This window comes from Talpa europaea (genome assembly GCF_964194135.1).
Source record: "Talpa europaea genome assembly, chromosome: 15".
Taxonomy (NCBI): Eukaryota; Metazoa; Chordata; class Mammalia; order Eulipotyphla; family Talpidae; genus Talpa; species Talpa europaea.
The window spans coordinates 56,206,400-56,233,811 of record NC_140083.1 but is presented as its reverse complement, the minus strand read 5'-3'; the positions used below and the strand labels follow the sequence as shown (position 1 = coordinate 56,233,811).

The 27,412-nt window shown below is 38.4% G+C and overlaps 1 protein-coding gene across 1 annotated transcript in view; it reads left to right on the top strand.

The window, feature by feature from the left end:
* Window positions 1-3,923: 3,923 nt before the first annotated feature.
* SLCO1C1 (solute carrier organic anion transporter family member 1C1) overlaps window positions 3,924-27,412 on the top strand; it is a gene marked incomplete at its 3' end in the record, with an annotated part of 42,051 nt that continues 18,562 nt past the window's right edge. The window contains exons 1-8 of the mRNA XM_084255919.1: window positions 3,924-4,136; window positions 5,938-6,079; window positions 13,790-13,922; window positions 18,768-18,892; window positions 21,205-21,351; window positions 23,064-23,162; window positions 25,336-25,581; window positions 26,585-26,749. Of these exons, the coding sequence (XP_084112045.1) occupies window positions 4,008-4,136; window positions 5,938-6,079; window positions 13,790-13,922; window positions 18,768-18,892; window positions 21,205-21,351; window positions 23,064-23,162; window positions 25,336-25,581; window positions 26,585-26,749 (1,186 nt within the window). The 5' untranslated portion in view covers window positions 3,924-4,007. The remainder of the gene's footprint in view (window positions 4,137-5,937; window positions 6,080-13,789; window positions 13,923-18,767; window positions 18,893-21,204; window positions 21,352-23,063; window positions 23,163-25,335; window positions 25,582-26,584; window positions 26,750-27,412) is intronic.

Sequence of the window (27,412 nt, the reverse complement as noted above, 5' to 3'; positions counted from 1 at the left end):
GAGAAGGGATTGCCCAGGGGTGAGACCAGGCCCTTCATCTTTTCTTTCTCCTAATCCACTGTCTCTGTGCATCCACATACTCCCCTCCTGGCAAAACTGTTCCAAGAATTTCCCCTCTGTGCTTCAGTCCATGGAGTGTGGTCCAGCTTCTCCCTGAGCTCACTGAGAGGAACTGGCTGTCTCTGATCTCTACCTCCAGGTAAGGTTTGGTTTGGTTCTCTCATTCCATTTTTGTGACTCAAACACCTGAGCTCACAGGAGAGAGATGGCTAGACCCTTAATTTCTGCATTCCTTGCATTGACCCGTCATGCTGCTCTACGAAAGTCCTTGGGCCCCTGTGAGGTTGGTTAAAGAAGTCAGATAAATGCACATCTGGGTTCAGATTTTGCCTTTGAGGCTTATTCACAGGGTAGCTTTTGACAAGTCACAACTGCTCTGAGCCTTATCATTAACTACAAAGTGGGATTTATAATGTTAACCCTGTTCGGTTGTAGAGATTAACAGAAAGTCTAGAAATCATCTGGCACTTAAATAGTACTTACTAAATCTGAATCTGACCCAATTACTTATTATTTATATATTACATATCTCTAAACAACACACTCGTCAGCAAGTACCATGAGCTTATTTTTCCTCCTGAAGGGGGAGATCCTGGTGTCCAGAGACCAGTGATCCAGAGGTCCTCCCCATGGGAGGTAACTAAGGGAAGAGACTGATGGACTGGGAGTTTCTGGAAGCTGACACTGGAGAAAGTGTATGTCACTGGATCAGGCACAGAGGCTCAGTATCTGCCTGGTCCAACTACAACCTCCCAGGCCATTGCATTCTGTAAAGACTGGAAGATCGATTTGCAAATCCATGTGAACACAGAATTCAGTGTTTTGTTTTCAAACTGAAATGAAGAAAAACTGCTAAGCTTATTTTAACTTAGCCTCAGAAATAAGTCATACTCCACCGAGTGCTGGATGAAAACTTTGCCCATGATCCTCTTCTAGAGGAATTTATTCAGCTGGAGGGAGAACAATTGCCAAATGCAAATTATTTTAAAGAAGGTGCTACCTTGGCACTTACAAATGCAGGGAGAGAGAGAGAGAGAGAGAAAGAGAGAGAGAATATTTTCAGGGAGACCCTTCTCAATGTTCCTAAGCTGTGACCTCCTTGAAACATACTGTATTTGAGATGATATGAAAATAAACCATTAATATGAAAGGACATATTCAGTAGAACTATGCAGCATCAATACTTTAAGCAGGAGAATATTTTGTCCTATCACAATATCAGCTACACTGAGGCTATGTTCTCTTGGTTTTTGTTAGAGTGATTTTTATCAACATCTCCAAAACAAGATGTCAATGTGTTTCAGTAGCTCAAGTGATCAAAATTGTTTTCAGTATGATTTTTTTTCTTTTTGGCTTTAGTATTCTAGATGTAACCTCTCTGAATTTTAAAGTTACTTTTAGTATAAATGATAGTGTGTTTTATTAATTTGTTTGCATTTTTTGGTTCCTGGTTTTAATAATATTGTGTCTGACAGGAAATATGATATCTGAACCCTAAACTGATAGACCAATTTGAATTTAATTCTTGGAAGAGAATTGCATTTTAAACTGTAAATTAAAAACATTCAATTTGTATTTTTAAATGTTTTATATAGTCACGATTCTTTTTCTTTTCTTTTTAATTGAGGTAACTGTTTTATAAAGTTGCTTATGTTTTACAATTATAGGCTTTCCCACTTCAGGTGTTGTTACTACATCACACCCACTACCCAAGCACCCATAGTCCTCCACCATAGTCCATTGTGCTTCCTCCCACTTTGTTCATGGTGTTTTATATATTTAATATTTTGAGTTTTTTGTGATAAATATGGTTAAACTATAGAATTGAGACATTCTGAAGGGGAGGGAAAGAGGTAAGGGCGAGACAAAATGGGGAGGGAGAACAATGGACTCTGGTGGAGGACTATGGATGCTTTGGTAGAGGGAGCACTACTGTAATATCACAAGCAGGTGGGATCCTATAATTCCAAAATACAAATAGCAATGTAAACCAATCTTACTTCAATAAGAAATAAAGCTTAAAAATTAAATGAAAATCATCTGGATTGTCACCAACCAGAAATGATTAAGCTTTATTTTAAAACTTTCTGAAGCTTTATTTCTACACATACACATATGTAAGTACATGTGTATCTTTTTAAGTGTTATATATACTGCTTTATACTCTGAATTTTAAAAATCAACTCGATAATGGAAATATAATATGTCTTTACAATGATTTTAACAGCTTCAAAGAGTTCACTGTATGACTATCCAAAATTTGTTGGCTATTTATGCCATCTAGTTTTTTTTTTTTTTTCATTATAAGCAATGGGTCTCCTGGGACTGTAAAGGTACTTAATAGTTATACAGCAAAGATGCCTATTCAAAATTGTATAACCCAGTGTCTTCCAAACACACTTTTCAATGTTCTGGCAAAACACTGTTCTGGAAAGTAGTTTCAGTGACCCAGTGGGTATAATAAGAATAGTATCTGTGAAGCTTGCTTCTGATATCAGATGAGACAGCCAAAGAAGAATCCCTGTTTTCTTAGGTTTTAAATTTTGTCTTTTTAAAATCAGGAATGGATGTTGAATTTTATCACCTGATGATTTGCATCTGCTGAGAAGAAAAAAATGAAATTATTTTTTCATTTGGATTCTAATTTTCCAGCTTATCTATAGTATGAATGATAAAAAAAATAAATTTTACCTTTAAGGTTTGATGTGGTGTTTGATATACATATACAACAATTTTGAGTTATTAAAGTGATAATTTTAGTTGAAAAAGGTTTTTAATATTGCTTAATTGCTGCATTTATAAACAAAATCTTATAGATTATTAATTTATATTTGCTAGGATTTGATTTAGAATCTATACAATGCAGCATCTCCAGATTTGGTCTGAAGTCTCTCCTTTTGGGCTCTCTTAATGAGATTTTGTTATCAGGGTAATTCTGACTTCCTCAAATGAATGCTATTCCTTTAGTTAGTGTGATGAGAATATAAATATCTCTATGAATGGACAAATACATCATCTGGTGATTAATTAGAGTGACCCAGAAGTTACTGCAGTTTTAGATCCCTTGTCTTAGAATTACCTTATGAATTAAAAAAAAAAAAAAAAGAATTACCTTATAAGGCAGGGACTGAGCCACATGGAATCCTAAAGAAGGGAACTAGCATATATAAATACTGATTTGACCAGGAAGAAAACAGGTTTCAAGGATGTGACCCTACTCAGGGCTGAAGGTGGGGGAATTAAACAGAGGAAGGAAGTTCTTTTTTACTTTTTGACAGGCCAAAGGCTACCTTCTTTGCCTGAATTAAATCTAAGCCTGAGGCACACAGATCATGCTGCAGCCTTATCTATCAAACTAAAATGACAGATTAAACTTCTTCTCTTTTTTGGTCCTGTCTGAAGCATTATGTTGGCTCTTACAGGCCTACAGGAGTCACAGGTGCTGTGAGACCAATGGGCATTCATCCTTTCTCTCCATTTAGCTAAGAGAGATTTAAAGGCTTTAAAGACTTCATTCTTGTTAATCAATATTCAAATGGTTGAATTCGAATGTCTTCTTCCTTTCCTGCTTGCCTCGGATTTAAGCTGGCAAGACCACAAAGTTAGAAAAATTCACCCTCATTATTTATTCCAAAGGCAACATTTAAATTTATTCTTTGCCATAATGAGGCTTAAACTGGAGGAATTGCAGAAGAATGTGGGCTACAGCATTTCAATAGCAGGATTAGTTCATCAAATATCCTGGTGGATTTTAATTGAAAAATGTTGCCAACTTACCGTGGTAAAATAAGGTAGCTTCATGTTAAACTCTGTCTGCAGAGTTGTAATTTTACTGTGGAAAAAAAAAATTAATGAACTGTAGATTTGAATTAAATGCTTTTATTATTTTTTATTTTATTTTATTTTAAAATCTATTTGACAGATTGGAGTCAAGGAACATTTTCATAATGGACACTTTATCCAAAGAAAATATCCAGCTAATCTGCAAAAATTCAGTGCAACCAGTTGGGAGGCCTTCCTATAAAACAGAATATTCCTCCTCAGAGGAAAAACCCCCCTGCTGTGCTGAACTCAAGGTAGAGTAACAGAATTAGGAGCGGTCCCTGTGCTTGCTTCTCTGTGGAGATATTTCCTTCATGATGTAGCTACAAATTATTTTTTTCTTTTTAAAAAGTGTTCTTAAATTCCCCATACAATTGCAACCCCCTTATTTTGACTTCATCCCCTCCTTTCCCTGCCCACCCCCAATAGTGTATCTCTGGTTCATAGTTGTTTGTTGATTTTTCTTTTTTCTTTCTTATATTTATTCTTTTTCCTGTTTCCTTATTTAGGTTTTCTAGATTCCTGCTATGAGTGAGACTATCTGGTATTTTTCTTTTTCTTTCTGGCTTAATTCGCTGAGCATGATCCCTTCCAGCTCCATCCATGTTGCTGCAAATTGCATGTGTTTATCTTTTTTGATTGCTGAGTAATATTCCATTGTGTATATGTACCACATCTTCTTGATTCAGTCATCTAAAAATGCAGTTTATTAAAACCACACTCTTCCCAGCAGTGAATGCAATCTCTGCCTGATCATGGAGAATAAATTCTAACTACGACTTTCCTAGCTTATTCGATGTCCCTCCTAAACAGAAAGGAGAGAAGAAACAACCTACTGTGCACCAGATAGTGTGCTAAGCACCATGATACCATTTCACCTATAAGACATTCATACTCCTATTTTTACAAATGGAAACTCTGACTTTTTTTTGTCTCATAGTCAGGGACATGGTTGCTTTATAGTGGTGCTCTGTGTGATTCCAAGTGCCTGTTCTTTCTTCATACCAAACACTCATTTGACAGCTACATGTGCATAGAAATGCTAGCTGGCCCTTGGATCCTCCATCCCAGACCCAGTTCTAGCAAAACACACAAGCCAGAAAGTGAAGAATTATTTGCACTGAGTAGCAACTTGAGCATGAATTTAACTTGAACTTAAATACAAGGAATAAGACATCAGTGTAACAAAACAAAAACAGACAATTATAAATCAGAGACATCCTGCAGGGGAGGAGGAGGGAGAGGGATCAGAGGGAGGGAGGGAGGAGCACAGGGGACTGAGGTGATGGTGCACCTGCGCGCATTGGTGAAGGAAACTCTATGGGGACTATACCTGGGGTGGGGGGAGCAAATATTGTTTAAAAATGAACAATGATGTAAAATTTAGAAAATAACAATTTTTTTTAAATGCCACAAGGAAAAATAAATAAATACAAGGAATAGGAATTCTGTTTCTTTCAGTCTTCTTTGTCCCCTTCTGGTGCATGAGCCATCCCCAAGAAACACATCATCATGAGTAAATGCCAGACTTGGATAAGAAGCTGAGTGTTGGGTACATGGTTTTTTCTGTTTTATTTTCTTACCTGTGGATGGCTCCTTCCTCTCTGTCTCACCCCATGCTAAATCTTCTTTTCAAAACAAAGACTCCTTTTTAATGTCCTTCACAGGAAGGAGGAAGAAAGGGAAAGTTAAAAAAGACATTCAACATTTCCTAATGAGTATCTATTTCCAAGACAATTTGAAGTTTTGGCAGTCTACTGAGTTAGAGACTGAAGGAAGCCTCTTACAGGCTTGAATGGGATTGGGATCAGAATGGGGGGGGTTGCAATTGTATGGGGAATATAAAAATAAAATTTATTATTAAAAAAATGAAAAAAAAAAGAAAAAGGAAAAGGAAAACCATGAAAAAAAAAAAAAAGAAATCTTCTATGCTAACCAGCTCGCTCCATTGCTCCATTGCATTTGATTTGCATTTTGGTATAACTGTTTGTTTAGTAAATAACCAGGCTGTTTTGAGCTGGATTCAAATTCAGTGTGTCCTGTTCTGTTTTTCAGGTGTTCTTGGGTGCCTTGTCATTTGTTTACTTTGCCAAAGCACTGGCAGGCGGCTATCTGAAGAGCACCATCACTCAGATAGAGAGGAGGTTTGATATTCCTTCTTCACTGCTGGGAGTTATTGATGGGAGTTTCGAAATTGGTAGGTATTGCAGATACCTGACATTACTTTTAAATACCAGGTCTCCTAGGCAACATCCTCACGGCACTCTGTTGTCTGGAGGATCAGCCTATTCATCAAGTCTTGTTTGGAAAAGAATTTGCTATGACTTGTGCTACAGTGTAATAGAGGCAATTTGCTCTCCCCCAATAAGCAACAATACATTTCCTGGTGCAGGTGGTTTACTCCTTGGCTCACACAGTTGAGAGTTTCCAATCAGAATGACAGGCTGTCCTAGAAGGGAGGGTGAGACGCTTTCTGTATTTTGAATTGAAAGTATATGGGGAGATGTCTTTCTAGAAGTCATGTATCTAGGAAGCCTTGTGACTCAAAATTTGGAAGAATCTAAATGGGCTCTCCAAAAATATGATTTGCAGAGAAGCTAAACCACACAAGGGGTTTTCTGCCCAGTGGACTATAAAGAAAAGAATAGAACAGAGAAGAGAAGAGAAAGAGCAGAGGAGGGGAGGGGAGGGGAGGGGAGGGGCGGGGAGGGGAGGAGAAGGATTCTATTAACATTTACATTAGTTCAGCAGACAATAAAAATTCTATTCTTGGGTGGCTTTATTTATTTATTTTTTTCCTCTTGCTTCTCTGAGGGATTTTTATTACCTTTTGCTTTTCTGTAGTTTGAAAGTACTGAGGTACAGATTTTCTGGCATTTATCCTGTTCATATCTGTCTTAGCCTCCTGGATATGTGGTTTGGTGTCTGATGTTAATTTGGGAGAAATTATCATAATAATTTCTTCCTTTCTTTTCTCTTTCTCTCCTCTCCTTTGGAATTCATATTGTGTATAGGTTGTAACTTCTGTAGTCCCACAGTTCTTTTTAGTTTTTTTTTTTTCCTATTTATTCTTGGAGGTTTCTATTATAATATCCTCAAGTTCAGAGATTCTTTCCTCAGCTGTGTCCAGTCTATTAACAAGCCTATCAAAGTATTCATTTCTGTTACAGCATTTTGATCTCTAGAATTTGCTAATGGTTCTTAGAATTACAGTCTCTGATTACATTGCCCATCTGTTCTTCCTGTTTCCTTTGTACATTGTAGGTTAAGTTAATTCATCAGGCGTTTTACACCACTAGCCTCTGTGGCTATCACCTGTGGCCTTGATCATACTGATGCAGAAGGCAATTGGGAGCTTGGGTGCAGGGCCACGTGTGCCGATTGTGGACACGAGTATGGATGGTGTAGGTATGCGTAAGAGCACACACCTAAGTCTAGAGGCCAGCGATATAAGGGCAGCAGCATTTAGAGATGGAAGACGGTTACTGGAAGACGAATGACTATAGAAGCGGCAAGACCACAAGAGAACGCCAGAAAGAGCTCTGAGAAAGAAGACCCAGAGTAAATAGGCCTTTACCATGGGTGTGGGGAGGGAGGCCTTCTCCAGCCCTGGCATAGGTCATTCTTACAATCAGCCTCTGTCTCTGCCATGTGACCTCACCCATGTTCCTGAACATTTTCTGCCCCCTTTAGGGGTGCCAGGATGGCTGAAGTGGGCTGCCTCTAGGTGGCATAGGTTCTGATAATGCTCCATCTGGTCAGATCTGGGCTCATCAGTTTCCCCTGAGCTTGCCTTGTTAAGATCTTAATGCTCTGGTAGAGCTAAAAGTGACTGCTTTCCTCTCCCTGAGTAGGGAGCACAAAAGGGCAAAATTTGTAAAAATGCAGGATGGCCCTCAATGACTGGGTGTAGGGTAAGGAAAAATATCAGGCTTTTCTGCCCTCCCGCCATTAGGATAGATGACGGAACCCTGCGGTCCTGAATGCATGCCTGATGGCGGGCACCTGGAGTAGGGTGTGGGCATAGGTAGATGGGATTCACCTGGGCTGAGACTGTGCTTTTAAGGGCGGCGTCACGGGGACGCCAGCAGAAGCCGAGAGAAGGCCTCCTGGGGTCTGGGAGGCCTGCCAGCCTACCGGTCCCCCAGCACCCCTGCCTGCTGTATGCCTGGTGTAGGGTAAGGTAAAAAGTATCTGGCTTTTCTGCCCTCCCGCCATCAGGATAGATGAGGGAACCCTGTGATCCTGAATGCATGCCTGATGGCTGGCACCTGAAGTGGGTACACCTGCACTAAGACTGTGCTTTTAAGGGCGGCGTCACAGGGACGCCAGAAGCCGAGAAAGCAGCAGCAGAAGCCGAGAGAGAAGCAGAGAACGCCAGAGAGCCCAGATAGAGTGAGGATTTGCTGGGGGCTGGGAGGACTGCCAGCCTCCCGGCCCCCCAGCACCCCTGCCTGCCATATACCTGGTGAACTCCAATAAAAGACCTGCAAAAAACCACTGAGGACTCTGACTCCTCCTTTACCCGGTCTGCATGGGATCAGAAAACCTGCACTGTGTCCTGTCCTGCCTTTACACCTGGTGAACCCCAATAAAAGACCTGCAAAAACCACTGAGGACTCTGACTCCTCCTTTACCCGGTCTGCTGGATCAGAAAACCTGGCCTGTGTAGTTCCTGCCTCTACACTGGGTTGCCCAGTTTTTCTCTTATTCATGTCCAGATTATTTGCCAGATCAGGTGTAGGGGCAGGAATGGACACTGTGCAGGTTTTCTATGACCCAGCAGACCAGATAAAGGAGGAGTTAGAGCCCTCAGTGGCTTTTTGCAGGCTTTTATTGGGGTTTACCAGGTATACAGCAGGCAGGGGTACTGGGGGGCCAGGAGGCTGGTAGGCCTCTATCTGGGCTCTCCAGGGGTGTTCTCCCTCTCCCCCTCTCCCCTCCCCCCGCCCTGCATCTTGGCTTCTCTTTTGGCTTCTACTGGCATCCTCGTGACGCCACCCTTAAAAAGCACAGTCTTAGCCCAGGTGAATCCTATCTACATCCGCCCACACCCTACTCCAGGTGTCCGCCATCAGGCATGCATTCAGGACTGCAAGGATCCATCATCTATCCTGATGGCGGGAGGGCAGAAAAGCCTGATATTTTTTCCTTACCCTACATCAGGTTTTCCTCCCTACTGTTCCCAAAGTTATTTGTGCTCACTGGTTTCTGCTTCAGTCTACCATGATTCTCTGCATTTGCCTGTTGGTGTCTCCAAATTTAAGGAATAGCAGTTTGTCCTACCACTCCACCTCTCTGATGGATCTAAGAAGAATTGTTGCTTTTTCTGTTTGTTAGGATGGATAGACAACTTCCAGCTTCTTACATGCCTGACTGGTAAAGAAACACTTTTTATATAGTTGTCTAATCATTAATGGAATATACACATTGTCCAATTATTTGTAATTCCTTCTACTTTCAGTAATTAGCTCAACCCCTAAGCAGGAAAATCTCCAAATTCATGCTTCAAATTTTTCTAGGCTATATACTTGGATGAGTTTTCTGAAATTATGTAGAATTTATGGATTAAAGCAGCTAGCTGACATTTTATCATAGCAAGTCTTCCCAGTGAGTCTTCCCATCAATAAATATGGGATAATGCTTCATCTAGCCAAACCTTTTTTATTGTTTATTTTGTAATTTTCTCTATAAATGTACTGCTTGTCTTTTGTCTTTTGTTAGTTCAAGTCCTACATACTTAAAGTTGGGTTTTGTTTTGTTTTTTTTTTTTTTTTGCCTTTTTGCTATTTTGGAGAGACTTCTTGTTATATCCCTATTTGGAAACTCCTGAGTTATTTATTTATACAAGCACTGGGTACAGTCAGAAGTGCGGGAGGGTGAGAGAATTCACCAGAGACAGAGTGGGGAGCAGAACAGGCAGACTGGCGAAACACACTGCTGAGGGGAGCAGCGGGAGTGGCAGGAGAGGTCTGCGTGCCATGTGGGCCCTCGCTGGCGGCTGGGGATTGAACTGGTGCTGCAAATGCTGTGGGCAGCTTCGCAGCCCAGGGCTCAACTGCTGTGCTACCAGGGAGGACCAGTTGTAGATATTTTTGAAGTCTCCTGGCTTTTATTTTTATTCACATGTATTTACAGAGAATAGTTTCCAACAGCAACAATTCTTGAACCCATGAAGCCAAGAGACATTGATGTCCTTACATTTGACTCAACACCAAGGTGCTTAATGAATTCCATTTGGCTTCTACCTTTGAGTTAATTAAATAGTATTTTGAACAAAAATTGCTTTGTTAGGTAAAGGGTAAGCCACAAAATGGCTGATAACCAATTTTAGAAGTGTATGATAGGAAACAATTAAAAATTACCTAACCCAATAAGCCAGTATTTGAGGTTAGAAAACTGAGACCCAAGAGAACAGGTGGCATGCTCAAGACAGCCCAGCTAGGCTTTGACCTGGCACTCCTTTTAGCTGGATATCAGGCTCATCTGGAGAAGCACATTGGGACTTGTTTTAGGATGATCAAATCCTAGTTTCCAGAAATTGGCCTTCTGTTTTGAACAGGTGTAGACAGCACTTGACTTCATGGTACATGTGTATCTGACAATTCCATATGAAGTTTTTGCTCTTTGGGAAAGAGCTGACCTTTAGCTGGTGTATGAGTACAGAGTTCAGTGCCAACATGTTTAAGTGCAATATTTATTCTTGAAGTTGCCAGCTTCAGCTAATTGCACATGTAAAAGATAAGACACCATTTCAAAGAACTGCATATTGCAATGAGACCATAGACTGATTTCATTGTATTTGTTCCCACTTAAGGACAAGTGACCACAATGGCAAAAGCATATTGGTAATATTTAATGGTTTTCCCCCAAATTGTAATAATTTGCTAATTGTTTTATAATTATGTATTTTGAAGAGCACATTGTCACACTCTCCACCAAAGCTTCAGTGCCAAAACCCTATCACTTCCCCTCCCCCCAACCCTCTGGTATCCAGTCTATTTTTCAGAGTCTAGGAATTATTTTTGCTTTGCTCTTTTTACATGTATGGGGGGGGGCAGTAGGGTTATTTATATATATATATATATATTTTTTTTTTACTTTTTTGGTTATTTATATTCCACAAGTGAAAATATCTGTTGAATTTTTTTCTGACTTATTTCACTTACCATAATCACCTCAAATTCTATCCATTTGGGCCCAAAAAGCATTATTTCATCTTTAATAGCTGAGTAGTATTCCACTGAGTATATATTCCACAACTTCTCAATCCAGTGGTCTGTCAATAGACATTTAGGTTGGTTTCATGACTTGGCAATTGTGAATAATGCTGCTATGAACATAGATAAGCATGCATAAATCTTTCTAGTTGTGGTTTCTTATTCTTTGGGTGTAGATGTGCAGTTTTCTGAATAGACAATCAAATTGACTGAAATAGATGACATTATATATCATTTTTTCCAATTTTTAGATCCATAATTTCTGATTGTTGCTTTACTGCATTGGCCTCAGTACTATGTGGGACAGAAGCAGTGACGATGGCATTCTTCTCTCATATCTAACCTAAAAGTGATTTTAAAGTTTCACCATTAAGCAATATGCTATGTGGTTTTGATAGATACTTTAAAATTTGCTTAGATTTTTCTTACTATAAGTGAGTGGTTAATTATACTAAATGATTTCATTACATCTGTGTAATCTTCACAGATTTTTCACCATGGATTTTTTTTTTCTCCTTCCATCATTTAATAGTGATTTCATAGTTGTTTGTTTGTTTGTTTGTTTTTCTTATCTGATGGTACCTTTGCATTCCTGGAATAAACTACACTTGGTCTTTTCTTTCATTTTCCTTATCTACTTTAGTTTTAAGGGTAAACTAGTCTTATAAGAAGGGTCATGTGGCTTTCATTTCTGTTGGAAATAATGTCTATGTGTGTGTGGGGTGATTATATGGAGAAGGAAGGTAAGGTGGGAGGGAGGGAGAGAGGGGGAGGAAAATAGAAAATATGAACACGAATGAATGTTTGTTGTCTTTTCAGAGGATAGATGATAGTTGTGAAATACTTTTGATACCATTTCAATTTTTAAAAAATTATTCGCCACTCTTTATTTCCAAGTGTACCTTCTGAGAACTCAAGATATTAAGTAAAGGAAGCAAAAACTTCCATAGATATCACAGATAAGTGTCCCTGGAGAGTATTTGGTATAAACTAACAATGTTGAAATGACACAAACGTGAGCACTTTGTTCTGAGTACTGTGGGTGCAGTGGTGTTGGAAAGGGTAGGTTACAGGGAGGGGGGAACAACCTATAAACCACAACATCAGCTTTCACTTTATTTTGGTTTATCTACTGTGACACATTCAAGTAGAGACAGAATTATTACTATAATGTCATCCAAAATTTCTTCTAACAAAATGCTTGAATGTCAAATGAGAAATCTCGTACCCAATTTTTAAAAGAAATATGAAATTAAAAAGAGCTTAATTCTGGAGTCATAAAACCTGGAGCCACTGTGCAAGCTACTTTCTTATTTTTGTCTTCAAGGCTATAAAGATTCCTGCTCTTTTTGTACTTGACTAAAACTGGCAATGTGAATGAACAGTAGTAAATTAGATGATTGCTTACAGATGTAAGGAAATGCACTCTTGCTAGAAACTTGGAAACATCAAGGAGAACTTCAAAGCAAGGCCACCCTTCAGCCATCATAGTCCATTGATGGGAAATTGCTAAATTCTTTATCTAGCACTTTAGTTCTTTTAAAAGCTAAATATTCCAAATGCAAATGGCTAAAACTTTAAAGTCTCCTGAAACCTAAGACCCTAAACAATGTTTGTTAAAGCATATTCCAGGAACCATCTCCATCAACACTTTTGGGCTAGCTTGAAAAGTACAGATTTCTTGGCCAGCACCCCAGATCCATTAAATAAAAAACTTTTGAGAGCTTCCAAGATATTGCATTTTAATGTTTCTAACTCCCTCACACCTACCTTCCAGTAACTTCTGTACACAGCTAAGCATGAGAACACAATCCCTAAAGCATGTTTAATCAGTTATCACCATCATCATCCAAAAGCAATTAACAACATTTTCTCTGGACACATTTTGGAAGGGCCTATCCCTACCTTAAAAAATATCCTTTATATTTTTAAAAAAGACACAGATGAATTTACTTTATGTAGATTTTTGTGTTTCTTAAAATTTATATTATAGGCATACATACACTGAGGTTATATAATTGATATGGCTCTAGTTTATATGGGATATTATTTACTTCTATTTTGAGTATTTTCATAAGAATTACATTAAAAAATTGTAAATAAGTCTCATAATTTCATTTAATTTAAAGTGAGGTGCATTTGTTTTTTTTCTAGGAATTATCAGCTTCAGCAAGAATATGTATTATGTCTCAAGAGCAAATGGTTATCTAATAAAAGTTGTAATAGAAAACCTAAATGAATAATAAAACAAGTTTTAATGGAAAACTTTACTGAAGTAAACCAAAGTTTACTTCAAAATCACCAAAATAAATATGAGAGCAACTAAATGAAAACTTCTACAATTTGATTTACTGGTGAAGCACTTATTAAAAGGGACATAATTAGGGCAGATGAAAATGAAATAGAAGGGTTGGCAACTGAAATATTTCCAAAAAGGGATGAAATGGTTGAAATAATTAGCATGATGACAATTTCAACAGTCATCGCAGATGAAAGACAGATGAGACAATGATGGGAAAGATGGGGGAGAGATGGTTCAGTCAAAACAAAGCACTACCATTTCTGCTATAGACATACATTTGTTCATTCAGATTTATCCATTTAGTGATGCTTGATGACTTTTACTAAGTTCTTGATGACTTTTACTAAGTTCTCTAACTTCTGAACATTTTGTTCTTTTCCCACAGGGAATCTCTTAGTTATAACATGTGTTAGCTACTTTGGAGCCAGACTTCATCGACCAAAAATAATTGGAGCAGGGTGCCTCATCATGGGGGTCGGAACTTTGCTCATCGCAATGCCTCAGTTCATCATGGAGCAGTGAGTCGAAAGCCGTCAACTTTTGCTTGCTTTATTTCTCCCATTTTATGATAATAATTTAAATTTCAGTTACTTTTTTTATTACATTCTCTTGGGGCAAAAATTCAGAACACTTACAGTTTTACTTGTGATTTAATGTAAAACCAACACTATACTACTACATATGGATGTCAACAAGGTAAAAGGGAGGTTTTTACTACTAAGTTCTCATTCAAATGCTTTAATTAGCTATGGAGCCAAATTTTTAAATAAAAAGAAATTAACATGTTATGTGGTATCACTACAGACAAAATGCTGCATCATGGTGCACTGGAGTAGCCGACAACTGAGTGATATGTTACCAACACAAAGAACAGTCAATGTCCAATAAGCATCTCACAGGCCTTTCTCAATAGAATTCTACTTTTGTTAGTTTTGTTAGTACTTGCATACATAAATTTTTAGTAGATATAAAAGTTTTCACCTTTTTTAAATATCATTTTACCCTTGCAATAACTCATGAGACCTGCAAACATAATTTATCCTTTTATTGTAGATCTAAGGGCCATTATTTTAAGAGTTTGTGGACTTCGTCAAAGTTACGTACCTTATGAATGTAGAAACAGAACCCTAAAACAGGTCTTCTGATTTCTCCTGCAATATCCTTCATGCCTATCCCTATTACCACCTTCTCTGTCATTATCTTTTGCTGTCTGATGGAAGGTACTGTGAGGTTTTGAAGCAAGAGAACGTTTTAGAAAATTCTGTATCAAGTAAAATTATCACCCACTCTAGATCACTGTGTCATGACATTTGCTCAAGAGCCTTAGAAATTATCTGGTTCAAAGATTTTTCTCAGATTTCCAGGAAACTTATATAAATAGAGTCAGATTAGTCAGATTTTGACCTCTGTGTCCAACCTCTAAAGGCAGTGCATGGAATCCTCTGAATGGGATCAATCCTACCTTCTGGATATTTCCCCTGGTCCCCTAGCTCTTTACTTGCCATTTAGACACCTCTCTACCTGTTTCCCACTGGGCAGTGTGTGGGGCCAGGGTGTAAGGAGGCACTGTGTGGGGCCAGTGTGTAAGGAGGAAGCAAAGGAAAAGGCCAAGGACATGAATCTTCCATCTGCCTTAAGCCCTGCTTGAGCCACAGCTGTACCACTGTGATCAGTTCTCTTCACTGAGCCTGTATGCAATAGTTTGCTCAGGTATAAAAGAGTTCCCCTTCTAAAAGATTAAAAATTTGGAAGTTGTTGCAAAGATAGATAAACCCTTGACTCTTGACATATCCTTATTCTGCAGTGGATCAGTAGCCCTTATATGTGACTTTTGACACAACTTTTCTAGGTCTTGGTTCCTGTGTCTTTTTTTATTTTAAAGATTTAATTTATTTATGCATACAAAAGCTGGGGTACAGGCCAGAGACGCAGGGGGTGAGAGGATTCGCCAGAGACAGAGTGGGGAACAGAACAGGCTGACTGACTGAAACACACTGCTGAGGGGAGCAGTGGGCGAGACAGGAGAGGTCTGCTTCAGCATGTGGGTTGCTCCCTGGCTGGCCGGGGATTTAACTCATGCTGCAGAGGCTGCGGTTTGCTTCATAGTGTGGTGCTTAACCCCTTGTGCCACCAGGGAGGCCTTGGTTACTGTGTCTTAAATGGGTATTAAAAAATAGTATCTAGTGCATAGTGTTGTTGCTGATATTAAGTGAGATGATATGGGTGAAGAGCTCACTGAAACACTAGAAGAGGATCTAAGAGAAGGTCAGTCAGGACACCAGTTCCAACAAAAGATACTAACTGGTCAAAGAGTCTTGTCCACCACCTTTACTATCCTGAAGTATATATTTGTTCATTCATTATTGAGAGTCTGCCATTGGTCTGGTACTATGCCAGATAATGGGACTACTTCAGTGAAAAAAAAAAAAATAACCATAAAAACAATACACACAATTTTTGCTGTTCCTTATAAAGCTTGCTGTCTACAGAGGATTATTATAACTTCTTTTCAACCTCTTTACCCTTAGGCACTAAATGGACACTTGTCCAAAATGTAATTTTTTGTTCTCTAAAAGACCTGCTATACTCTAACAGAATTTCCTTGGTGTTCAACAAAATGTAGTATTCCTCATAGATATAAATTATTGAGGGCGTATTCCCAACAAGCTGTGTTTACCTCTGTGTTTTAGCTCATCTGACTCATAAATTAACAAGTACATAATGATTGCTCTTCCTGCGTAATGGGGATATAGTGACAAAAAAATCTCCATATTCAAGACAAGCAATAAGCAAGCAAATAATGATGTAGTTTGCCAGATATTAAGTACTATAAGGAAAACCACCCAGTGAAGACAAATAAGGAGTGTAGTAGGGTGGGGTGGAGTGGGGGGGAATTGTAATTTAAAGTTGAATTATCAAGGGACAGCTCACTGAGATGATGGCATATGAGGAAAACTCTGAAAGAGGTGAAGGTGATAGCTAAGCAGCTATCTGGGGAAGAATATTCTAGGGTAAATAAACAGTGGATGTGGGCCTCCCTGGTGGCTCAGCGGTTGAGCAATGGGCTGCAAAGCTGCCTGCAGCCTCTGCAGCACCGGTTCCATCCCTGGCTGCTGGCGAGGGTCCCACATGGCGCGCAGACCTCTCCTGCCGCCCGCTGCTCCCCTCAGCAGTGTACTTCGGTCCTTCTGCCTGTTCTGCTCCCCGCTCTGGCTCTGGTGAATTCTCTCACCCTTCCCGGCTTCTGACTGTACCCGGGGCTTGTATAAAAAAACAAACAAACAAATAAATAAATAATTCTTTAAAAATAAATAAATAAACAGTGGATGAATGCAAAGTTCCTACATCCGGGGAGAGTCTGATGTGTGAACCACAAGAAGACTAAACAGCTGAAATGGGAGGAGCAAGGGAAAGGTATAAAGGGGAATGGGAAGAGATGTCAGGGCTGTTTCCCTGAGGCTCTTGGTAAAATGTAGATTCTGACTCAGTAGCACTGGGTGGAGCTAGAGAGTTAGCTGATGCTGCTGGCCTGCAGACACATTAGGCACATTAAGACCACAAACAACTGCAAGGATGTCAGTTCTTCCTTGGACTAGATGGGAAAGCAGTGAAGTTTTGAGCAGAGTGACATAAACTGACATATTTTTAAAGATGACACTGCTGCTTAGAAAAATGACCCTGGTGGGGATAACTTAAAAGCAGGAAGTCTATTTAGAAGGCTACTGTAGAATTTGATGTATCAGAATCAAGATTCTGTCAAACAGGGTTGGAATATAAGTCAGAAGTTGAAGTCCCTGCTTTAAGAGCATTTGTACATTTGTCCCCTAATTTAGTCATTTGTCTCTTAATCCATCAGAGCTTAAACAGATCTACATACCACATCTATAGATCCCATTTTATAACTAAAAACACTCAAATTTGAAGAAATTAGTTTATTTTTCCAGAGTATCATATTAGCAATTAGAGACAAAGGTGGTACTCACATAAAATCCCATTTACTGAGTCAAAATAATTACTATGCTTGCAACACTTGCCTTGTGATAGACTGAACTGAGAAAGCTCAAATAATTAAAAATTGTCAAAATATTATCTAATCACTATATAATCACTATCAATGCTCGCTTTTAGAGCATTTGAGACATTATTAACAGTTCCTGGTATCTCTGGAATTATTAGCAAAAGAAAAGTACTTGCTGTGATTTCTTCAATGCTCAATGTTCTCCTGTGTTGCTAAGTTATCTTCAGTAAGTGGCCCTTAACCTATTAGCCAGGGAACCTTTTGATAAGAATGACAAAAACTGAGTCTCTTTCCTTAAATATTCATCCACATACAAAATTCTCACTTATTTGGGGGGGGGGGTTGTGAACCCATCAGGCATAGGTTATGAAAAATAATATAAGGTGGGCCTCCCTTGGTGGCACAGCGTTTGCGCATTGGGTTGTGAGGCTGCCCACAGCCTCTGCAGTGCCAGTTTGATCCCCAGCCATCGGCAAGGGTCCCACACAAAAAAAAAAAAGGAAAATAATATAAGGATATAAGGTAACACTTTACTAACCTGCATATTCTAATAAGTCAATACATCTTTTCCTGATCATGCTAAATAAACAGGTTTTTACTATTAACATGTCTGAGACATTACAAAGATCACTAGATGTCAGTCACACAGTACCTGAACAAAATGAGAATCAAGGTGCTATGATGATCTCTTATCAGGTACCTCTTCCCTGAGGTGGAGTAGAGAAATGGGCTCAAGAGGGATCATTTGAGGGGCCACGTGGAGCCTGAGGTTGTCAGAGTTATCACGATCCTTGGCCCTTCAACCAGCTGCATTGTCATCTTTGAAACAGAAGACAGTGGAATTAAGAATAACTTAACCCTTAGAGAAAAAAGGATGCCATCTGGATAGCTCAAAAAGCATACATGTTCTTATTCTTTAGATTCAGTGATGCTGTTTTTCTATTAAATTCACAGGTCTAAATACAGTGTGCCAGTGGCTGGAAGCTGTTAAATTACTGCTTTTCCTCTGAATCAGATAATTTTAGTGAAATACTGGGTACTTGTTCACTAGGGAGTAGGTTATTTATAATCATTGTTTTATATTGCAGTGAGCCCCTCTGAATAATCTTACCTTTTTTTTTTTATTACACTGAGTAAATTGTCTGCTTTAGATACGGAACAATACCTATGAACCACCTCTTCTGGATGTCTCTTTAGCACAAACTCTGCTTGTTGAATACTGTTTTGGTTTGGTGATTCACATATAGCTGCAAACTCAGCCTGGCACCCTAAGTTATGTAGCTACATAAAATATTTCTAGCTTGTTGTTAAATGCTCTGCAGTCAAAAACATTTGTTTTATGCAGGTACAGGTATGAAAGGCATTCTCCTTTCTCCAATTCCACTCTGAGCATTTCTCCATGTCTCCTAGAGTCAAACAGTCAAAGACCAACCTCAGTTATGGAAAAACCACAATCCAAAATAAGTAATGGTAAGTTGTTTTTTTTTAATTTGGTCACATATATCACCTTGGGGTCCTTATTTCCACATTTGTGTCCTTTGAGCATAATGGCTAGAGAGGTGATCATCTTGAATACATGGAAATTGACTTTATACACAGGATAGTGTGCAAGGGATAGTGTTAAAATGCCTAGACTTGCATATGGCCAGCGCATGTTGACAGCGATGCTACATGGGAGCCATCCTTGGGCATACAGGGAGTATTTTTTTAATTTATGTATTTTTACATTGTTCATTTTTGTGCAGTGTTTGATTTCTCCTCTCAGGTGTTGTCCCCATAAAATTACTACCACCAAGATACCCATGACCATCACCCTAGACTGGTACTCTCTCTTCAATATCACAGTAGATATTGAAATGCCCATGAGGAGACTAAGTCAGGATGTAGCTATTTCATATTGGGGTTTTGTTAACTCCCTAGGTTTTACCTAGCTAAGGTGGCACAGGTTCTCTTTGTTCATAAAATCTACTGCCATGTCACCAGGCGCAGAAACTCCAATCCCCTCTTGCCACAGCCCTTCAGCATCAATACACTCCACGCTTCCTCCATGTCACCCACCAACCCACTCCCTACTCCCTAACCTGAGGAATCAGATTCTATCTCATAGAAGTAAGCCTTTTTTTTATATACCTGCTATCCATACAAATCTTTCTTTTATATACCTGCTATCCATAAAAATGTTTCACTCCCCTAATAGCCTCCTCAATGCTGTCTCTTGATACATCTTTGCCATGGGCAGGGAACACTAGAGGTCTTGCTGCTAGAGTAAAGGGAAGGGTCAGAGATAAAACATGGAAATTTGAGGGAAGAAATAAGAACACAAACATGTAAAAAAAAAATTTACCCTGTCCTGCTGTATTAAAAGAAGAGTATTCTAAAAGAGGAGAGTGTGAAAGAGGTAATAGATACATTTAGGAGGACAAATATAAATCAATGGACCAGGGCAGAGGGCTTATTTATGTAAGAATATAATAGATAATAAATTTAATTCAGGGCCACAAAAAGAGACAAAAATAGAGAGTTTGGATTTTCATCTGTACATAATATATAGTCACTGAAAGTATTTTATATTGTATTTATTTTTAACAATTAGGAAGAGGCATACAAATAATGATACAACAAAAGAGGAAATACCCTTTTTTATTGAGGCAACATTGGTTTACAACACTGTATGATTTGGGGGCACAGGTTCACAGCTCTTCAGATGTCTGTCACCACACCGCAGCTACCGCCAAGGTCCCCAAAGTCCTTTATCATCGACCACTGGCTTCCCTCCCTACTTTGCTCTCCCTCTATCCTTCCTCCCCTGAGAATTCAATTTTTAAAAGCCTAAATTCTTCAAAGCTGTACTTTATTTATAATTTATTTATATGAAAGGAATTATCCTAATTTACATGATCATATTATCACATGACATATAAAAAGCATTTTAAAATTGTTAGCGTTGTATTTTACTGGAACATTATATATAGTTTCTAATTTTATATGAATTGTTTCCTAAAAATGTTTATTCATTAGTAAACAATTGTAGATTTTTTCCCTTTTTTAAATTATATGTGTATATATATATATTTATACATATTTTACATCATTGTTCATTTTTGTACAATGTATGCTTTCTCCCCTCAGGTGTAGTCCCCATGAAATTCCCACCACCAATTCACCCATGCACCGTCACCACAGTCCCTTGTGTTCTTCCCTCCTATTTTGATCCCTCTGCCTCCCGCTCCTTTGCAGAATGTCTGATTTATAGTTGCCTGCTAATTTTGTATTTTTTTCAATTTATTATCATTGATATTTTTTTCCTGATCCCTTATTTGGTTCCCCTATATTCCTCCTATAAGTGAAACCATCCAATATTAAACAATTGTAGTTTTAAGCAATAATACACAATATTTTGAACTTCAGATAAAACATCATCAGTGATAAAAAGAAATTGTTACTGAAAAAAAAATTGTTCAAAATTTTGTGTTTTGTCCCAGATAGGACACTAAATATTAATGGAATATAGGAATTCGGAGAACTTAGTGCAAATATGAACCGTTGAAAAAGAGACTAAAGAGGAACAAACAAGAAAAAATAGCATTCCTTAGTCAAGTCTGCAGGATTTAACTGTCTAAAATATTGAGGTTACAAAACATATTCCATTCTTGCTCAAACTGCTATCAAATTGTGTTTATTGCAAATTTCACTTCTACATTCTAATCCAATTTAATACAGAATAAATATTTGACTTTGATAGTGATCTAATTTTAATCCTTTTGGTTTGCTTTTCTTTCAAGAATGTGAAATTGATGCCAGTTCATCCATGTGGATTTATGTTTTCCTGGGGAACCTTCTGCGTGGAATTGGAGAAACTCCCATACAGCCTCTAGGCATTGCCTACCTTGATGATTTTGCCAGTGAAGAAAATGCAGCTTTCTATATTGGTAACATCAACCTCATTCATCTTCATGGGAAGCACTGAGCTCTTCTTTCTTAATTGTAAACTAAATAGTATGTGGAAGGTTTTAGGTTTCACATCCAACTCCTTTATTCAGCTCACACATTTCAGGAGTCCACAGGAAGGTTTTGATAATGAAGAAACTTCAACTGAAAGGATCTATTGCATTAGGGAAAACACATCTGATTATAACTGAGCTCATGTCTATTGTCTTTTAATGATGTGTAACCATGTACAAATATTTCCATGGATTTCATATTTCACAGTTTTTTGGTGTTTTTTTTTTTTTACTGGATTAACTGTACTGATGAAACATTCAGGTTATTGCATTTTTAAAAATTCACTTCCATAGCCCTAGAAACCCCTGTCTTATAAGCCCTGACTATTTAAAGCATCTTTTTCCTATGAGGACTAGACAAGGAATTCTGAGATTTAAATAGCAGTCAGCAAGGGATTAAAAAAAAAAAAGTAAGGTCTTGTATTTAAGGACAAAAACCAGGTCTGAGGCTACCTAATGTCTGACACTTGTCCCAGTTGCTAGACCAGCAGCTAAAATAACAAAACCTGAACTATAACAAAGGCCAAGCCTAGCTACATCTAAGCATTCCGTGCTTCCCAGAAACTAGAAGATCCAGGGATGGCTAAAATCTGTTCTGGTTTCACACATCGTCTTCCAGTTTTACTCTTTTGAGGACTTTGCCTTCAGAGACAGAAGGACAAGATATAAGTTCATCAAGGGGGACTAGAGCTAGGTCCACTGTATAGTCCCACTTGGTTATGCACACATACCTCCAAAAGTGGCCAAGGGGGCCAATCAGAGTCAAGGAAGCAGTAGTTACAAACACAGCACCTGCTGTAAAGGAAAACTACAGCATATGTCAGAGCTGGAACTGGAACAGAAGCTCCGGCCCACATGCCAGGCAGTTACTATGGGAAGTAGAGAAAAATGCAGCCAAGAGAAGTAGGAGGTGTCTAGGTGTCCCTTTCCTCTCCAGGAGCTCAGAAACTGCTCACTCTTGCCACCCTTTTTCTATCCAAAAAAAGTGTCTGCCAACTACTTACTCCTCCAACGAGTTTTAATCTCCCAAGGATATGTGTGGCATGAGCTCTAGGAGGAAATGCAAGGCGAATGGGAGATGGTTTGCAGGGAAGGGCTATGTCCTGGCTAGAGGGTGCTGTCTGGGCAGCCTGTTCAACTTACCTGACAAAGCTGCCTAGGCAGGCCATGATCTTTCTCCCTGCACCCAAGTCTAACTCCTTTGCTATTGCAACCTCTAAACACGTGCACTTTTTCCTAGTGTGGAAGAGATCAATTTTAATATCAAATTAAGCCTTATATTTAATTGACCATAAAAAGTTCCTGAAAGCCTTTCAAAATTAGTATAATTCTGATTTTTATCAGTGGGGGGAATTTAATCCTAGGAGTAAAGTTTGTTCCGTTTTGGGAAATTAACTTTTCAGTCTTGATGTTATTTTCTTACTAAGAGGTAATGAATGCCTTGAAAGTGCTCATTCTTCTTCCAAAGCTAAGGACTTATTTCCTGATTCAATGAGGTTGAAAAATTTGGCAAATTAAACCTTGTAAGTGAGGAGTTGATGAAATATTTTCAGCTACTAATTGGATCTCATATTTCTTGTTTAAAGATTTACTAATTTATAAAAGCAAAGAAACAGCATTTTTTTTTTTTTTTGGTGCAGGGTGTGTGCAGACGGTTGCAATTATCGGACCAATCTTTGGTTTCCTCTTGGGCTCATTATGTGCCAAACTGTATGTTGACATTGGCTTTGTAAATCTTGGTAAGAGAGTTTATTTTTATTTATTCATTTATTTTACTATAATTTTTAAAAACAAGGATGGATGATAATCTTTCATAAAATGAAAATAATCTATAGAAAATGTGTTCTTGATATAGGAAATAGTTGAGTAAAACTGGATGGCGCATGGTTGGTTATTCACGTGTATCCCTTTTCACTTCTCATTTGACAGTTCAAACACGTTCCAACATAGTTGAGACTCAAAACTGTGGCTACTTGTTGGTTTCGGGAATATCAACATTTATTGCAGTCCCATCAATTGATCATGTATTCATGAACTTGAAAAAAAAGGCCAATACTTTTATTTATTTTCTTAAGTTAATTTTTGGACAGTATCTGATTGCTCCCCTTGCGTGCAAGTCCTATAGTACTCCTACCAGCACAGCACCAGTGATCCATCTTCCCCATCTCTTTTCCTCTTCCTTCCCCTGTTTTGACCTCTCTTCTTTCCCTTCCCCTGCTGTGTGCCTCTGATCTATGGTCAGCTTGCAAGTTTTGTCTTTTTCCTGGCCCTTTGTTCAGTTTCTCTATATTCTACATGTAAGTGAAACCATCCAATATTTATCTTTTTCCTTCTGACTTAGTTCACTTAGCATAATTCCTTCAACCTCCATCCATATTGCTGCAAATGGCATGAGTTTTTTGATCCACTCATCTGTTTTGGGACATCTGGATTGTTTCCATATCTTAGCTATTGTAAAAAGGCTGCACGACTTTAATGTAAAGGCTTATGATAGTGATACTAGTTTTCCTTCTGGAAGGGAGCTTCTGTAAGGAATAAATGGGGAACCTTAGCTTTCCACAGGTGTTAATTTGTTTCTTGTAAGATGTACCCTCTTGAGATTTTTTTTTTTTAAGAAAAAATTTTTTGCCTGTTTTATCTTCTTAAAATTGAAATTTCATGTTAAAGTCATTTTGTGTTACAATAGAATGGAATACTCTTGCACTACTTGTTCTTTTTTAATCAACTAAACCATGAGACACATTCCAAAAAGTTCATTTATTCATTCATTCTCCCAAAACTTGTTTTACATCTACATTATCCCAAGTGCTGGTGTGCCCATGGGAATAAAAAAATTGAGTTTCTTGACTTCATAAAGTTTAAAATCTAATCATGAAGACTGATACAGATAAAATGTAAGTGTGATGTGTGGTACAGAGTTAAACTGCTAAAATTAAGGGATTGCAATTAATGTATAGTGAGATAAGCTAGTATCAACATTTTACCAAGTATAATGTCAGAATTGAGCCTTATTGTCAGAGGACAAATGTTTAATTTTGTTGCTTTCATAGACTGTGGTACAAGGTTAGTAATAAATTTTACAGGGGTTTTTTTGTTTGTTGTTTTTAAAATATTTATTTATTTATTTAAACAAGAACTGGGGTACAGGCCAGATTCGCAGGAGGGTGAAAGGATTCACCAGAGACAGAGCGGGGAGCAGAACAGGCAGACCGACAAAATACACTGCTGATGGGAGCAGCGAGCACAACAGGAGAGGTCTGCCATGCCATATGGGACCCTCGCTGGCTGGCGCCTCACAGCGCTGCGCTCAACCACTTGTGCCACCAGGGGAGGCCCTTTAGAAAAAGAACCTACTTGATTTGTTTCAAGAAACTTTGTCAAAAATTACAACCTTTTCATCAATTAAGAAATGGTTATTAAAAGTATTTTATGGTAAGATAGTTATTATCAAATCTTGCTTCAAACCTAGAATAGCTCTGTAGTTTAACTAACCATCATTTAATAAGTCATATTCTGAGTGATTCTGAACAAATCTTAGGTAGCTAGGAAATATGTAAAACCAGGTGAAAAGGGACTGGTATGGAAAAGCTGGCAGGTTTTGAGGCCTCATAATAATCCCTCACATGTTACCTTCTTTTGGCCACTGACACAGGGGTCCCTCTGCAGAACCCCAGAACAGAGTTTACAACCGAGAGGGTCCCTTCTAGTATTTTGACTCTATACTATCAATTTAAAGAGCAAAGGAATAAATCCTCATGTATTAGGACCATCCTCTCTTTCACAAAACAAGGTAATGTTCCTATGAGAAAAAGTTACCATCTATGAATTATTAGGTGTTTATGATATGATACAGCTAATGCATTAGTTTCACCATCTGTTCTATTTGGCCATCCTTTTTTTTTTTTTTTTCAGATCACATAACCATTACCCCAAAGGATCCCCAGTGGGTAGGTGCCTGGTGGCTTGGTTATCTAATAGCAGGAATCATAAGTCTTCTGGCTGCTGTGCCTTTCTGGTGTTTACCAAAGAGTCTACCAAGACCAGGAAGGAGAAAGGATTCCAATTCCTCCTGTGAGAAATCCAAGTTTATTATGGATGAACATACTAACTACCAAACACCCCATGGGGAAAAGACAAAAATAATAGAGATGGCAAAAGGTGAGCCAGCTTCCCCTTGATCTTGAAGAATTGTTTTCCTATTGGGACTTTCAGGATATAGAAATAACATAACTTTAATTCACTCACTGTTTTCCTTTCAGGTGCTTAGAAAAAAATTTAGAAACAATAGGAAGTGGAAATGAAAATCAGAAAGTCATCTCTATTACTGGAAAAGTTACTGAAAAACATGACTGTATCTTGACATTCTTCCTTGCTGAAATGTCAACACTTAAAATGCCTCGGTTTAAACCTTGTGGCTGGCCCTACCTGGGATTGCGGCTTTGCATCAATCTAGGTGGACAGGAAGGAATGAATCCTCAGGGCTGGTGGCCTTTTTTTCAGAGTAGACCTACCTATTTGAGAAAGATACACCAGTGTATCTTTGCTACCAACGATCAAAGGAGTGAGAGTGGTAGGGCAAAAGGCCAGTTGTGGTCTAATGAACTCCTTCCACATACAATGAGAAATGTTGGTCTTTGCTCATCCTTCTCCAGCAATATTTACATTTATAGAAAATCTTCACATTTCCAACTGGCAGCATAATTAATAGGAAGAAGGGAGAATGTCAAAGCTAATTTTTCACACTAATTAATTGAAAATAATTTTCATATTCCATTCCCTGTGACTAGGACCAAATTTTGAAGAAAAGAGCCCAGAAAACTGGAGTTCTTAATGTTCTGCCTAGGGTTCCCAGCTCCCTTTTATCTTTTACCTACACCAGTTAGAGGAATCTATTCCTGTCTGACTTGCAACTTGCAAAATCCAGCCATAATCTGGATTTTATGCCTGTAAAAGTGTGTGCCTGTGTTTGGATCTGAACCTGGCCAAATTTCAGCCTGAACAGGTGCCAGTGACTTAATGTCCCTGGCATGTATATTCCACTGTCCATGCTCCTGATGACCATGACGGTGGGACTCAACCACTTAAGCCCCACTGCTAGAGCTGCATCCTCTGCCAATTATGACACTGTTGTTAATGATACAATTGCATTTTTGTTTTACAGATTTCCTTCCATCCCTGAAAAACCTTTTTGGAAATCCAGTGTACTTCCTGTATTTGTGTGCAAGCACTGTTCAGTTTAATTCTCTATTTGGCATGGTGACATATAAACCCAAGTACATTGAGCAACAGTATGGGCAATCATCCTCGAAGGCCAACTTTGTCATTGGTATGTCTGTCCTCCATGCTTTCTAACAGGTGTTATCTTAGCCTCCTCTGGTTGACCCTGAGTAATTTAGAGAAAATGTTCCAATACTGGTTTTAGTTCAGAACTTGATTTTCAGAAGATATTTTTTCCTAGTGAGCATATATAATTTTCCTGTGACAATCTTGCATAATGAACATTTAGCATATGTGAATCTAATTTATTCTTAGTTTGGACTATTCTTCCATTAAATTCTCAGTGTTGAGAACTATCCCACTGATTTTTACTTTGAACATTAATTGGTTCCAATTAATTTATTTTTATTATTTCATGGTTGACTTGAAGAAATGTTTTAGGTTTATTTTGTCCCAACCATCCCATCCATGCCAACCAATGCATTTATTTGACTTGAAGACGTATAAAAGACGAATGACAGGTGCCTCCAGGGAACACATCTGGCACTTCTTCATTTAGCTTATTTTTATGGAAAACTGTGTGCAAGGAGCACAAGATTCCATTCTGAGCACAGTTCTTCTTTTGAAGGTTTGTTTGGAAGATAAGAGTTGCAAACCAGACAAAGTGAATAGGTAATTGTGATAAATACAAAGGCTACTTCCTAGGACACCCTGTGTCCAGTCTCAGGCTGAGGGAGGAAAGTGGGGTCTAATGATCAAGGCACTAGTGTAC